A 16,240-nucleotide genomic window follows, 5' to 3' on the forward strand; every position below is an offset into this window, starting at 1 on the left:
CAGTTCTCAGTCTGTAAGCAATGACTTTATTTTTCTCTAGTGATAGTGATGGTGTTTCCTTCTTTGCCCTGGCCATAGGAAACTCAGAGATAAATTTGTGGTTGGCAGCCAGGGACTCTACAATATCTTATGAAAAGCATCACTGGCCTTAACTCTAGCTATTGCAGCTTCTTCTTTATTCCTTTTTTCTTTCTCTTTCTGTTTTTTTTTTCTTTAATTTTATTTAGCTTCTTGTATTCTTCCATTTCTTCCCATTTTCTTATCTATTTTATTGATTTTAACATTTGCTTTTTGTGAACGTCTTCCCATCATTTCAGAGGCAGTTAGGATAAACTAGTCAGAACCTCTCTGAGCTTTACATTTCCCATCTATGTGAAGGACATGAGTGAAATTCCTGGGAGATGGTGACAACCAAATAAATGCCTTTCTATCTGTCTCCTTTCCGTGAGCCAGGGAGCCACTGACCACAGACGTTCTTCTGGCCCGGGTGTTCCCGCCCTCCAGCTCACCACTGGGAGGTGAAGACTGCATAGATGCGGAGAACCGAGGGAGAATCGGCGGGCAGTAGAACCGCGTGGCGGATGATGTTGAAGGGCAGCTGCCCGGGTTGGGTACAGAGCAGCTGGGCCTTCAGGAAAGTGGTCCATTTCTTCTGCAGCAGCTTCTCACCGCCCACGTCATTCTGCGGGAGCTCAAGGAGTCAGGGAGCGCCTCCGCCCCGCCTATCCCAGCTCCCATTGGGCCTCCGGAACTCTGCCCCGCCTCTGCCACCTCCCCATTGGCTCCCCCGCAGACAGACCCGCCTCCCGCCCAGGCAGCAGACCTTGCAGACTTGAGCCACCCGGGATGTATGGAGCTTCTCAAAAAAGTCAAACTCGCTGGCTGTCTCCTCGAAGAAGAAGTAGACGACCTCAGTCGAAGGGATGGCTGCCACGAAGGAGGCGTCCGCTGCAGGGGAGGGGCAAAATGGGATTAGGGACTGAGCACCTTGGCCAGGGTTCCCTTTGGTGAAAACCCTTGGGTTGGTTCTAGGATCCATGAAACAGGTTGCCCTCAGATCCCACAGCTTGTGATGGTGTGTGTGCGCGCTCGCCGCTGTTTAATTTATTTACATAAGACGAAAACTTCAGGAGAATTGGAGGTTTGTCCTCTTCCCTGCTAACCCCCCAGTGCCTAAGAGTGATGCACATAGTGTGTATCACTTTTAGTATGCACACATAGTATGCATTGATTAACAACTCAGTGCCAGGTCTTGGAGACTCGGGAAAGGGGCCAGACCCGTGCTGGCTGGAAGTCAGATCCTTACGGTGCAGCCAGCGGAGGAAGGTGTCAGTCTTGAGGACAGGCTGAGAGCCCAGAGTGCGCATCAGGATGGGCTCACTGCCCAGGAAGTTGTTCATGGTGCCAGAATAGAGCATCCCATCTAGGACCGGAGGATAAGGGAGGAAAGAACTTAGCAGGTGGAGGGTGCCCTGCCCTGCCTGTGATTGGGGCCAGCTTGTCCCCTCCATTTTTTCTATGACTTCCTGCAGAGCCCCAAAGCCCAGCTCACACACCCCCATACCCAGCACACACAGGCACTCTTTGTAGGTCACTTTTTCCACGGGAAATGACCACTGTGACCTTTTGTGTTTGGGCACTCTTCCAGTCTTTCTCTGGCTACTCCTTCACATACCAGCTGAACCACTTGCATTCACTGATCTCAGAAGATGACTACATTTTTTTCTTCCACACCTCGAGTCCTACCTTTCTTTTCCTGGAACACCTTCCCTGTCCCTCTACCTAATATCTTTCAAGTCCTGCTCAAAAGTCAAAGGCCACCTCCTCCAGGGAGTCAGGGTGGGAAGTCTGTAATGATTTGTATCAGGAAAGGCACCAGGCCATGATTTCTTCTTTGTAACCCCTTTTATACCCAGCCCCATGCCTGGCACACCAGAGGAGATGTCTGCACAAGTATACATTTGTTGAACAAATAAATGAATCCCAATTCTCTTCTCTGCCTGACATCCTTCCCAAATCCTCATGCTCTTTGTCTCTCTACATCTATCTGTCTCCTTCCATCTCCTTATGGCAGTTATAGTAGAAGTTGGTAGTTGAATGCCTGATTCTCCCTCTAAATCTTGTGTTCTGAGGCTCCTGGCTCACCTCTCTGTCCCTTGCCTTTTAGGAAACTCTATCATATTCCATATTTTCCAGTGAACAGAAAAGGCAGATGTTGGGATGGACCAGGAGGACTGACACTCACCCACCAAGACAGCTGTGTTCTTGTGAGCAGGGTCAAAGGGGCTTTGGCCTTTTCCTTCCATGACCTTGTTCTCTAAGATGGGTAACAGGTTGGAATCTTGAAGTTCCTAGAGGTGGAGAGAGGCTGGGGGCCCAGAATGCCAGGGTCTCACATCTGGGAAATGAGGGGCATGAGGGAAGAAGGGAAAGGGGCAGACAGGGAAATGTGTCTGGGGCCAGGAAGTTCATGAGGGTCCTGAGGGACCAGAGTTTTCCAGAGCTACAGAGAATAGGCTGGGGTAGCTGTGAGAAAGGATTTTGGGGGGCTAGTGAGCTGGATGTCAGGTAACTCACAATGAAGGTACAAGCTGGGCTGAAGGCAAAGGTGCCACAGGCATAGAGATGAGTGGTGTTGAAAGAGACCAGGACACGAATGAAATTGAAGCACTGCGTCTGGGAGAGACAAGAATTCAGATCTCCAGACCTTTTCCCCAAACTCCTGGCTCCCAGAGGTTGTCCCTTCACTTCCATCTAAGGTCAAGTAATGGCCTTAGGGATACCACAGTTCTCCACCCAGAGCCACCATGTCCCCACCTCCACTTACCTCATTACTCTTCTTAAAGGCACATTCACTCTTTTTTCTGTCACTGGCTGGCCAGGGTATCTGAAGGAAGAGAGTTGGGAAGGGGAGACAAAGGGAAAAGAGGTCTTTAGCTCTTCTGTGACCTGCTAGCCCCTTCTCAGAGCTGGCATGAAATTGCAAGTAGGCATGTTAGTGACTTGCTGATGGACAGTAACATTTGTTTGTAATCAGGGCTCTCAACCTGATAAAACTAATATTTTCCAGGACACAGCTCCATGGCAGAACGCGGCCTAAGGAATCAGACAAACCTGAGTTCAAATCTAGGCTCTGCCACTTACTAAGTGATTTGGTCAATGTCATAGACTGCAGGACTGGGACTGGGCTCAGTGGCAGAGCGCTTGTCTAGCATGTATAAGGCACTGGGTTTGATACCTCATAAAAATAACAAATAAAATATAGGTATTCTGTCCATCTACAACTACGAAATTTTTCTTAAATATCATATGCTGCAGATGGACACACCAGGTAGTCTACATAAACACCCAATGCAAAGCATCAGTTCTCAGATCATGTGTTTCCTGGAGTTGTTGTCAAAACCTCAGTTCCTGGGTCACACCTCAGAAAATCTGCATTTTTTACCAACACTGCATATATGCAGGTGGTCAGCAGACCACATATTGAGAATAAACCGTGGAATTGATCAATAATTACTAACAACCTCTTTCTTCCTTCCTGTTCCTCACTCCCTCCCATTACTCCCGTTAGTAGGGTAACAACACTATAGAAGCTTCAGTGATTTCCATCAGTGGGTGGATATCAAATTATTGATATAATTTGAGTCAATGTTTATCTCATATGCCAATGATTTCCATATCAGTCATTTTGAGTCAATATTATTCAACAAAAATTCATGACATCAATAAATAATGAAGCCACAATAACATTTCCTGTCTGTTATATTGTCAAGATATATATAACAAGAATTGCTGCTGATGGTAGATAACAGCAATTGGGTTGTTATTCATCCATGGGCAGCCCCAGCATAGGGCAGCTTCTGGCGCCCTCCTGACTCCCAGCCCACACCCAACATCCTCACCATGTTCCTTAGCTTTGGAACTCCTGGATCCTGGATATTCAAGGCCAGAATGGCCTCTCGAGCCCCCACATAGAGAGTGTTTTCATCACCACTCAGGAGGAGAGTGTCAAAGTCCTGGAGGCCCTTCTTATGGAAGAAGCTCAATGCCCTGCGTCCATCCCCTGTAGGTCAGAAGGAGACAATGAGAAAGTGATGGGCAGCAGTTGATTCCCAAGACAAAGGTAGGACAAGGTCAAGCTTGGCAGGAGCAGCAGAGGACCTGGGAGAAAGACAGACCTTGAGAGCTGAGCATATCCAGCCTCGGCAGCTGAAGCCACTCTTCTCCACCCGAAGTCCCTGCTCCTCACCCTGCTGGCAGTCACAGGAGTTTTGCATGTTGAGCCCACAGTAGAGAGATGTTGCCAGGGACAGGGCAATGGACAGCCCTGGGACTGGGGGAGCGTGGCCCACACCCCAGGCAGACAGGAGATTAAGAGGGGCCCAAGGGTTGCTCTTTCAGGACTAGGGGGCTGCAGTGGGAAGGACACCTTGATCCCCACTGGGAGGGGGTTCCGCAGTCAGATGGACAGGTAGAAAGGTGTTTCCAATCACAAGCAGGGCAGGGAGGTACAGACAGGACTGAGCATTGGGGTTGTGGGGTTCCTCTTGACGCCCCCACCACCAACCCACCTCCTTCCTCTATCACAGGAAATTTCCACCACGAAAAACACAGTGTACAGAAAGGAAACAGTTTTTCTTCCTTTCTGAGTTCTGTGTGGTCATGGCTGAATGTCATCTGGGCATCCGGTTGGGGGAGACTCATTTAAGTCCTGTTCATTTCCTAAATATAACATGGTGATGGTGGCGGTGGTGTGTATGTGTGTGTCCCATTAGCACATCAGTTAGGGGAAAGGAGCTATTCAATTCCTTTCTCACCATCACATCTTAACCTTAGAGGGCTGACTAGCACCCTGTCACCTTTGCAGGCTCAAAGAATCTTAGAACTAAGAAGACGAGTTGAAGAATAAAGTGGGGAAGGTGCTAGAAGGGCTGGCCTCAGGGAGAGGTGTCTCCTAGAGACCAGGCCTCCCTCAGAACTGTACACACCCCTCAATTACTGAAATGACCACCCTGCAGCAGGATTGTCTGCTCGTTCTGCTCCCCAAAACCCTTTGAGGCTATGAGCTCCTTTAGAGCTGGCTAAGTCTCGTCCAGGTTTGTACTCCAACACAGAGGAATCCTCTCCATCAATGGCAACTATAAGTCAGGGACAGCGGTGCATGCCTGTAATTCCAGATACTCAGGAGGCTGAGGCAGGAGGATCACAAGTTCAAAGCCAGCCTCAGCAATTTAGCAAGGCCCTAAGCAATTTAGGGAGACTCTGTCTTAAAAAAAAAAAGGGTTGAGATATGTTAAAACACCTCTGGGTTCAAGCCTCAGTGCCAAAATAAGCAACAACAACAAAAATCAACAACAAAAACAACTATATTTCCTTTACCAGGTTGCCCCAGAAAGATGTGAAAAACACAGCTGTGCCCTAGAGACCTGCCCCTTCAACCCCTACTGGAGCCGTGTCTTTCCCTGAAGCCTCTCTCTGGGGATAAGAGGGCCAGCAGCCCCACAGCTCCAGTAGGAAACAGCCAAGCTATGCCTGCAGGGTGCCAGGGCCCACTCCCCAACCAGGCCATCCCAAGTGCTTGTACTCCTGGTGTCTAGGACAGGGAATGGTTCAGCGTGATCTCTGCAGGTTACCTGTGCCTGGCATGCCAGGTCTGCAGATGATCCTCTAGCAAGGGCCTTGATGGGCCTTGATTTGAGGGCACCTGGGGGTGTGAAATCATTTAGGGATTTAAGGTACCCCAGATTTAAGGTGACACTTAAGGAAGGGGGAAAAAAATCACCAACTTTGCAGAAATGAAAGAAGTGGTGCCCTGGAGAATCCCTGGAGAACCTGTGGTCCCTCTCTTCCTTTCCCTGAATCTGTACCTCAAGTAGGTTGCTTCTCAATCTTAATTTCTATTTCTGGCTGTCTCTCTCTTTCTCTCAGGCCCTCAGTTGCTGTGTCTAGGACTGGGGATGTAGCTCAGGGGTAGAGTGCTCGTCTAGCATGCACAAGGCCCGGGTTCAACACACACACACACACACACACACACACACACACACACACACACAAGGTGTTGCCTCACACTTGCTTAGCATCCGTGTTTCTTCACGTCCATTTTTTTCCCTCTCTCTCCTTCCTCCACTCCCTCCAGTTCATGTTCCCCATCAGACACTTACCCGCATAATATTTGACCCTGGGCACAGGTCCCTGCCCACCACTCTCTGCGGTCGGAGGTGACAGCAACAGCAACAGCAGTTGAAAGAAGAAGAGACCCAGGAGGCTCCAGGAGTCCAGACCCAGGACTGGGAGGGCCATGCTCAGCCAGAGGCTGTCACCAGACGGCTCTGAAGAAACAGGCACCAGGGCACTTTCTGGATGAGCAGTTCTTACCACATGCCCCCTGAGGACCAATAGCACAGCCCCACGCAGCAGAAGTGTGTGTGTGTGGGGTGGGGGGGACGCTACATGGGAGGGGACAGTTCCCTATCTGGAAGTGCCCTCAGTCTCATTTCCATTACACTCACCGGCCTCAGTTCTTGCTTAACTTGACCCTCTGGGTAGAGACCCTGGTGCTCCCCAGCCCGTCCTTCCCACCTGTAGCTGTGCTCCAACTTCTTCTGGTTTTTTTTTTTTTTTTTTTTTTTTTTGGTACCAGGGATTGAACCCAGGGTGCTTAACCACCGAGCAACATCCCCAGCCCATAAATATATTTTCTATTTAGAGACAGGGTTGCTGAGTTACTTAGGGCCTCACTATATTGCTGAGGTTAGCTTTGAACTCCCGATCCTCCTGCCTCAGCCTCCTGAGCGGCTGGGATTTCAGGTGTGTGCACCACCGCACCTGACTGCTCCAACATTTTCTAACTTAACTCAAAGGGAAGTCTTTGCGTCTTTCTTATCTAATCTTCCCCCATCCCAGAGCCCAGAGCCCAAACCATTACGTGCCCTAGGTAGGGGACTTTCTGGGGAGCAAGTTCCTATACTCAAAATATAGATTCTTAGGACTTGACTCTCCTATCACTTTTAGATCTGTTGACAAATTTTGCCTCGTACTCACCCCTGACCCAGGCAGGTGGACCAGGTCTGAGTCAGCCAGCTCTCCTCTCCCCCAGCCCCAGGGGGTTCAGGGTCTTTGACTCTTAGGCCCACCTGGCCCTCTTCTTCCAGGGAGGTAATGCAAGTCCATCAGCCAGTTTGGCTACCAGTATTTCCTGAGGGGAAGCCTGGCTGGCTGTGTCCCAGTCTCTGCGGCTGTCCCCTCTCCCTTATCTCTCTGCTCCTGCTGTTGGCCTCCCTGAGGTTCTGCAGCACATTCCCCTAAGATCACCAGTCGCCAGTTGCCCATCTCACCTCACGTCCCCTCGGACCAGCCACAGTGGGAAACCCTGGTGTGCAGGCTCTGGGGTTGGGGTGCCATCCAAGAGAAGGAAGAAGGGGATGCCCAGGCCCCAGAGGCAGGGAAAAGAAGGCTCAGCCCGGCTGGAATGGGAGCATGGCCCTCCAGGTGCCCATCGTCCCAAAGCCAGCACAGGAGTTCTGGGCCAGGGAAACCAGAATTTCCACCTCAAGTTGTGACAGATCCTGGCTTGGGCGGAAGTCAGTGGGTTGGGAGGGGAACAAAAAAAAAAAAAAAAAAAAAAAATGCTCACACGCCTCCCAGGAGACACACCTCTCTCCCTCCCTCCTCTTGCCTCACTCTATCCAGAAAGTTTAAAAGGCCCTTCTAGGTCATTTCAGTGATTCTCCTGCCTCTTTCTCATATCACATCCAGTCTAACCAGCATAGCTGTGGTTTCTCCTGCTCAAGATTTCCCAGATAGGAGATATGGTATCATGATCTCTCATATTCCTCTTTTCACTTACCAGTATGCTGGGGTCTTACCACTCCTACCTACTGGGAAGTCCCTATAGCAGTCTAAGCTTCAAATCTCCCACTTTTGGTTGGGCCACTATTTATTTATTTATTTATTTATTTATTTATTTATTTATTTATTATTTATTCCTGATTGAACACAGGGGTGCACTTCTACTGAGCTACATCCCCAATCCTTTTTTATTTTGAGATAGGGTCTTGCTAAGTTGCCCAGGATTGTCTTGCAATAGAGATCCTCCTGTCTCAGCCTCCTGAGCTGCTGGGATTACAGGTGTTCACCACCTATGCCCAGCAAGGCTATAATCTTTAAAAGATTAAAAAAAAAAAAATTGTATTAGGCTCTTATTCATGACTTTGCTGAGGAAGTCCCTCCTTGCAGTGTGATGTCCATCATTCTCAGGAAGCATCAGGCCAATGGGAAGCCCAGGAAATTTCCCGTCTGAGCTCATGTTTAATGAAATGCACTTCTGAGGCACTCAGCCCCTAATGGTGGCTGTTCATTCCTCCCTAAAGGCTCCAGAGGGACCTCATAATGCAGGGTTAATGAGGCACTGTAGCCTATAAAGTGAGTAGGCTCCTGCCCACTCAGCCAGGTCAGCTGACTATAGGTTAAAGAGCACAGATGTTCCTGGGCCAATCCAACTCCAATAAATAACCCACCTCCATCTTAAGTGCACATTCCTCACTACCAGGAAGTTCTTGCTGTAGTTTAACTCACATCCCTCCTGCCACAGCACCAGTCGACAAGGATGGTGATACAGCCCACGACTTCTTAGAATTCCCTATCAGAGCCCACCTGCCCATCTTTCTTCTCTTCCTTCTCCTATCATCTCTTAATTCCCCAAGGGTTGGTTTCAGACCGACCCCTCTTGACCACCGTTTCTGTCAAGACTTGCATAAGACTCCTGCAAAGTCGGTTGGAGGCTGATTGCCAAGTCTCTGCCAGGCTCTCAGAATCAAAGGAAACTTCCATTCCCCTGACCCCATTTGCAAAGGCTCCTTGAAACTCCCCCCAGCTCAGATTTGGGAAGCCAACCTGCCCCAGGGCCTTCTCCATTTGAGCAGATTAGCTTATCTGGGTCACTGGGAGGAGATTTGATGGGGGAACTAGAGGCGGGGAGTTCCAGTCGCACTCCTCCCTGTCTGATGGCCTATTCCCAGGCTCTCCCAGTGGTAGACTTGATACCCTGCATTAGTTCCTCCCAAGACCCTGGATTCCCCTTCAAACCAGACCTCCTCTCCACAGCCCCTCCAACCAACATGGAGAGTTGTACTGTGGACTTCTGTGTCCTGCTAGGAATTGCAGCAGGTCACTGCCACCAAAATCCCATTTCATTTTACTTACATATTTATTTATTTATTTATTTATTTTTGCAGTCCAGGGGATTGAATTCAGGGGGCTTGACCACAATGAGGTACATGTCCAGCACTTTTTTTTTTTTTTTTGAGGCAGGGTCTCACTAAATTGCCCAGGTTGGCCTTGAATTTGCGATCTTGCGATCTTCCTGACTCACCCTCCAGAGTCGCTGGGATTATAGATGAGCACCATCATGCCTGATCACAACCTCATTTTATTTTTTAAAATTTGTTTTATTTATTTATTTTTAATTTAGTTTAATTTAATTTGCAGGACTCAGGATAGCACCCATGGTCTCCTGCCTGCTAGGCAAACACTCTCCCACTGAGCTGCATCCCCAGACCTAACACAATTCCATTTTAGAGAGAAGAAAAGTGAAGCCCAGGGAAGTGACATAGCTAGAAGCCAAGTTAAATTCAGTTCTGCTTCATTCAGAAGCTAATTCCTTAGCTACACAGTTTCTCTGGAGTCCTGCTCCCTCAGTCCACCTCCTGTCTCCTCATCCCCCTCCCCCACAAGGAAATTCGGTTCAGAGCCACTTGGAAGGAGAAGGTGAGTGCTGGGGTGGGAAAGTAGCAAGCTCTATCTCTTCTTGGCTAGAAAACAGTATCTCTGGGGCGATTCCTGATTCAGAGAGAACAGAAACCTACCTGAAGAGAGGCCATCACACCTCCTTGCCTCCCCTACCACCTCCTGCCACCCCGCCTCCATGTCCAGTTCTGCAGAAAAGCCCAATGGAGCGGTGAGGCACTCTGTCCCCAGCAGCGCACCCCTCCCAACAGAGCCTCTGAAGTCAGATTCAAAGTCTCACAGGTTGCAGCTGGCAGAGCCCACAGCCAGGGCCAGCGTCACGTCACGGTCACGGATGCGTGACCAGTATAGTCACACAGGGCCCTGTGCTCAGAAGGGCCCACGCTTGGCCTAAAGCTGTTTTGAAAGTCTTAATAATTTTTGAGCAGGGGACCCACATTTTAATTTTGCACCTAGCCCCACAAATTATACAGTAGGTCCTGCCCACAGGAAGCTCAGAGCCAGCAGCGCCCCACCTCCTCCCTCACCGTACAAATGAGGAAACTAAGGCCAGAGAGGGGAAGCACTCTAGCTGGGGCAGCAGGTCAGGTGGGGTGGCAGTGGGGTTAGATGTTCAGGGACCGGCTATAAGAGCTATATCATAATCATAGTTCCAATCTAGGGCTTCCCCACCTCATTGCTTCACAAGCCCTGGATCCCAGCCTGGGGACCTCCACCATAACAATGCTGAGTTCAACCTCTCCCCCGGCCAGGGTCCAGCTCCCCCACAGACTCCTCCTCCACAGCCTCTATATCCCATGCGACAATAGCCCCTTCCTGCCAGGCTTCATTGCCCAGAGTAGAGACCCAGATGTGCAGGCGGAGGTGGGAGGGGAGATGGAGGGATAGATTTCTACCCTACACCAGCTAGCTTGGAACCTCGACCAACCCCAAGGTCTCTGTCTTTTCAGAGCTTTGCAGGGAAGGGCTCCTGGAGTCAGGACAGAAGCCACTCTGGGTCTCACCAGTGACCTGGTAGGTTCAGTTTCCCCCTCTTCTTCCTCCCTCCCAACCTCAGGGGCAGCCCTCAGAAGAGTGCAGACTTGGGGAACATCTGCTTCCCGGCTCCCCTTCCTTAGACCCACCAGCCCTGCCCCTTACCTGTCCTATGATCACAAGCAAGTCAAATCAACTTATGTGCGGTTAAGTGCCTACTGTATAGAGGGGATTTCCCCAGCATCCCCCCACCTCTTCCCACCCCAGCCTTCCTGCCACCCACACAGCCCCAGTCCCTCCTAACCCCTTACCCAGTGCCTCCTAGGTCCCTTCCTCCAGTCTGACTAGTGCTGGAAGGCTGCGCCCAGTATCGCACACAATGGCCCGACCCCTCTTCTGCCCCCTCCTCAGGGCAGAGTCAGCGCCAGACAATGGCCCGCCTCCTCCTTTCAGAACTGTTTGTCAGCTCTCCCGCTCCCTTACCTGGAGCTGGGGAATGCCGCGTTTCCCTCCCCCTGGAATGCCAGGCGTTCCCGTCTCCCAGTGCCTCGTCCCTGCCACACCCCCACCCCCATCCCCAACCCCATCCCGCCTCACTGGTCCTTAGTCACCATGGCGACCGCATCTCTAAGTGGGAGGGACTAGAATCTCCCCATATTCTTCCTCCTCCTCCCGCGTCCCACTGTGCCCCACCTTCTGTGGTTCCTGGATCCACATGTGTGGAGGAGGAGGGGCTCCAAATGTGGGGGCGAGGCAAGAAGAGAGTACATTACTCACCACCCCCCAAGTCCTTGCTCAGCACCCTTGCCCACCTTCAGGCAAGCACAACTATGCAGATGTTCCCCAGCTGGGTTCTGGGAATCAACTGGAGTCAATTCCCCTTTATGACCAGTTTCTCTGGGTTTCCTTCTTCTCTGGGAACTCTTTCTCATCTGGACAGTAGGTAGAGATTTGGGTAGGTCTTTGTGTCCCCTCTCAACTCTGATCCTAAGCAACCCTACTATCAGAGTTCCCTTCTGTCCCTGCAGGGCCTCAACTTCTTCATTGGTAAATGAGGAGTTGAGAAAAAAAAAGTCCCTTTTAGGCTGGTCTCTCTCAGTATGCAGGAGGATTGTGAAAAAGGCCCCTCCACCCTGGATCCTAGACCTGGCTGCCTCTAACTTGCTGTGTGAACCCAGGCAGGGCACTTGCCCTCTCTGATACATGTAAGTAAAATGGTGGCTGATGGCTTTTCTGCCACCTGGGAGCAGCTTGGCTCCTCTCCAGACTTAACAGTATTTTTAGGAAATAGGAAGTGAGTGTATTGGAGCCAGCCCGGGCAGAAGACCTCACAGACCAGTTCTGGTTCCCTTTTAGGTCTAGGTTGGTGGTGGGTGAGTTTCCTCCTGGGGTGGGGCAAGAAGGACATGGTATGTGCTGAAAGCAGAAGTGAACTCTGAGCTATCGCATCTGCCCACTTCCTTCCGGACACTCCATCCTCTCTGCCTTTCAGCACCCAGGCTGGGGGCCTCAGGGAGTGCCGACTTCTTCAGAATTCTTACCCCAGGACAGGGACATGTGGTAGCAGGGGAAGAAATTATCTGGGATCAAGATGGAAGGAATTCAAGAAAACTGAATAAGTTCTATAACAGGAGGAGAAAGGTGGAACTCAGAAAGCCTTCACACATCGGTTAGAAGTCCTTCGGTCCCTGTCCCCATCTTCTTCTCTATTAGGTAAACTGAGTCCAGTCTCTGAGGCAGAACTGGAAGGGGCTACATTCTGACATGATCCAAGGGAGTCTACAGGTTTCTCCTGGCTCCGCTTCATTCCAGGTTACCCAGCCGGACTTCAGGGTGGTCTCTCCTGGCCTTGACATATGGAAGTTCAGACTTCCAGAGAATAACTGAATTATCCTATTTAGTCTTGGGCGGTGGCCACGGCTGCAGTGGGAAACCTGCTGGGGTGACCTGGGTGCCAGGTCTGCTGTTCCCAGACCTCTGGGGTGGAGTGAGCCTTTCTACAGCTTGGTTTCCATTTCTCCTGCTGCTGTGTACACAGTCTGTTTTCCTCTGGTTTACCTAGCCTCAGTTTCCCCACCACAGGTGTTCCGCTGTGTCTTTGTGGGAGGGGCAGGAAATAGCTGGTGGAGTTTAGCAAATGACCATCGTGGGGATAATGAAATAGGAGAGTGAGGGCTGACTAGGCCCAGGCATCCTGCCCCTTAGGATTTGCCCCTCAAGTTCCCTGGAATTTCCCTTCCCCCAAGCCTGAGGCCAGAGGGCCACCCCCTACCGGTATCCATTGAAGTTGGCACATAGATACACTAGGTCCATAGTACAGGAATCTGGTGTCCCAACCCTCCATCCCACCCCAGAGTACACACTCCCCTTCCCCACCACTTTGCAGCCTTACCCCCAGCCCAGGAGTGGAGACCCTAACCCAGGCGTCCAAGTCTTCCAGCAGAGTCTGTGCTGGGCAGGGGGCGGAGCAGGGATAGGCAGGGGAGGGGCAGGGGGGGGATGCCTGCCAGCCCCCTCTGGTGTCCCAGTTCCCAGGCAGCTCTTAAAGAGACCAAGAAGAATTAGCCAGGGGCAGCTTAAGGGGTGCCTGGAAAGGAAAGTAGGTGGTGGGAAAGAGGACTGGATTTTCCAGGGGCCAGAATGGGGAGCCTGGCACCTTCCCACTTCCCCTGGAAACCCCCAGGTTCCTCTGCCTAGGCTGTCCCTCATCCCATGAAACACCCCAACTGACCACCCAGTTCTGATGACAATCTCTTATTTCCGGGTCTCTGTTCTTCTTGGGTCCCTGCCCACTCTCTCCCCCTCCCCCATATTCGTGCCACCTCAGTCTCCGGTAAGAGCTGCCAACTGGCACTGACTGGTACTAGGCATGGAAAATCAGCCCAAGAAGCGGAAGGGCTGAGACCTGGTCCCAGGGGGAAGGGGAGACCAACTCCTCGGAGTCAACCTGGAGGGGCAAGAAAGAGGCGGCATCTTCCTCTTTCAATGTTCTTCTCAAGTTCCCTCTGGGGATAGAATCAGGGACATTGAGGTTCTGGAGAAACTGAGAGACAAAGGATCCTAGCTAGTCCCTCCCTCTCCTTGTGTGTGTGTGTGTGTGTGTGTGTGTGTGTGTGTGTGTGTGTTTGCACGTACTCGCAGTACTGGATACCAAACCTAGAGGTTAGGGCTCTACCCCTGAACTACATCTCATTCCTAAAAAAAAAAAAAAAAAAAAAAAAGCAACAATAGGTGTTGGCGAGGATGTGGTGAAAAAGGAACACTCATACATTGCTGGTGGGTTGCAAATTAGTGCAGCCACTCTGGAAAGCAGTGTGGAGATTCCTCAGAAAGCTTGGAATGGAAACACCATTTGACCCAGCTATCCCACTCCTTGGCCTATACCCAAAGGACTTAAAATCAGCATACTACAGTGATGCAGCCACATCAATGTTCATTGCTGCTCAATTCACCATAGCCAGATTGTGGAACCAACCTAGATGCCCTTCAGTTGATGAATGGATAAAGAAACTGTGGCATATTTATACAATGGAATATTACTCCGCAATGAAGAATGATAAAATTATGGCATTTGTAGGCAAATGGTCGAAATTGGAGAATATCATGCTAAATGAGATAAGCCAATCTCAAAAAACTAAAGGACGAATGATCTCGCTGATAAGCGGATGAGGACATATAATGGGGGGTGGGAGGGGCTAGCATTAGGTTTAGGGTTAGGTTTAGAATTAGGCTAAGGAGAGCGGCAAGAATGAAGGAAAGAAGGACTGTGTAGAGGGAAAAGAGGGGTAAGAGGGGTGGGAGGGGTGGGGGGAGGGGAAAAATAAAATAAACATCATTACCCTATGTAAATGTAAAAAAATAAAAAAAATAAAAAAATAAAGTTTTTTAAAATTTTCAGGTAGTCTTGCTAAGTTGCCCAGGTTGGCCTCCAACTTGAGATCCTCCTGCCTCAGCCTCCTAAATTGCTGGAATTACAGTTATGAGTCACCGGACCTGATTATGCATTTTCTTTCTCTCTCTTTTTTTTTGAACCAGGGATTGAACCCAGGGTTGCTTAACCACTTAGCCACATCTCTGGCCCTTTTTAATTTTTTAAAATTTTGGGGCTGTGGATGTAGCTCAGTTGGTAGAGTGCTTGGCTTGCAAGCACAAGGCCCTGGGTTCAATCCCCAGTACTGTGCAAAAAAAAAAAAAAAAAAAAAAAATCGAGACACAGTCTCCCTAAATTGCTTAGGTCTTCTCTAAGTTGCTGAGGCTGGCTTTGAACTTGCAATCCTCCTGCCTCAGCCTCCTGGGTCACTGGGATTACAGGCATGTGCCACCACACCTGACTGCATTTCCTTTAAATGCTTATAAAGTCCCTACTGTGTAATTAGGCACTGGACTAGGTACTGGGGATTTAGCATGAATAAAACAAAGTACACAGGTACCTCATGCATGTGTACTTTGGATGGGAAACAGAAAATGAACAAATACACATGTGGAACATATCCAATGGTATTAAATAACCTGGAGAAAAATAGATCAGGTAGAGTAGTTCTGATGTGCTAATATCGTCAATGTGGAACATGCTGTTATTTTACAAAATTTAAATAGGGAAGGCTTTACCAGACTGTGACTTTTTTTTAATTAAAATCTTTTTTATTTTTACAGACTGCATTTTGATTCATTGTATACGAATGGGGTACAACTTTTCATGAGTATGGGTGTACACAATGTAGATTCACACCATTCGTGTAATCATACATATACATAGGGTAATACTGTCTGTTTCATTCTACTGTCTTTCTGTTCTCCACCCCCTTGGACTGTGATATTTTAATAGAGATTTGCAGAAAGCAAGGGGATGAGGCATGCAGATATTTGATGGGAAAAGTGGTCCTGGCAGAGAGAATTTGATGTAAATGTACTGGGGCAGACATGAGCTGGGTACATTCTAGACGTACTTAAGCAGTTGCTGTGACTTGAGCAGGCAGAGAAGGAAGGGGATGGTAACAGATGAGGGGTCCATGGTGAGGGTGTTTTCATGCCAGGCTTTCCGTTCCATTGTGAGAACTTTGGCTTTTACATTGAGTGCTTTGAGAGGACTCTGAGGATTTTGAGCAGAGGAGAAACCAAACTGTTACAGGGTCACTGAGCTGCTGTGTAGAGAATGAACTGTACTAAGCAGGGGCAGGAGGACAGCTGGGACACTAATGCCACCACCCAGGCTAGAGAGGATGGGGGGGCAGTGATGAGAATGAATTGGATTCCACACATATTCTAGAGACTTAGATAAGTCCTTGGAGCCAGACATGGTGGCACACATCCGTAATCCCAGCTACTCAGGAGGCTGAGGCAGGAGGATCGCAAGTTCAAGGCCAGCCTCAGCAATTAGTGAGGCCCTAAGTAACTCAGTGAGACCCTGAATAAAATACAAAAAAGGTCTGGAGATGTGGCTCAGTGGTTGAGGGCCCTTGATTCAATCCCCAGTATACACATTGAAAAAAAAAAAAGACATCCACTAGTTAGACAGGAGCGC

At 49.7% G+C, this 16,240-nt stretch overlaps 1 protein-coding gene across 5 annotated transcripts in view; it reads right to left on the minus strand.

Moving 5' to 3' along the window:
* Sema4a (semaphorin 4A) overlaps nt 1-16,240 on the minus strand; it is a 33,107-nt gene that overhangs the window by 11,352 nt on the left and 5,515 nt on the right. Inside the window, exons 1-9 of one of the 5 annotated variants that reach the window (XM_047517420.1) lie at nt 7,335-7,537; nt 6,162-6,329; nt 3,903-4,063; nt 2,828-2,887; nt 2,578-2,676; nt 2,246-2,351; nt 1,307-1,423; nt 824-948; nt 510-682 (exon numbers count right to left, since the gene is read on the minus strand). In XM_047517420.1, coding sequence (XP_047373376.1) covers nt 510-682; nt 824-948; nt 1,307-1,423; nt 2,246-2,351; nt 2,578-2,676; nt 2,828-2,887; nt 3,903-4,063; nt 6,162-6,300 — 980 coding nt within the window. In that variant the 5' untranslated portion in view covers nt 6,301-6,329; nt 7,335-7,537. The other 4 variants (XM_047517437.1, XM_047517428.1, XM_047517445.1 and 1 more) reach the window with 4 other exon arrangements.

Source organism: Sciurus carolinensis, chromosome 1 (assembly GCF_902686445.1).
Source record: "Sciurus carolinensis chromosome 1, mSciCar1.2, whole genome shotgun sequence".
NCBI lineage: Eukaryota > Metazoa > Chordata > Mammalia > Rodentia > Sciuridae > Sciurus > Sciurus carolinensis.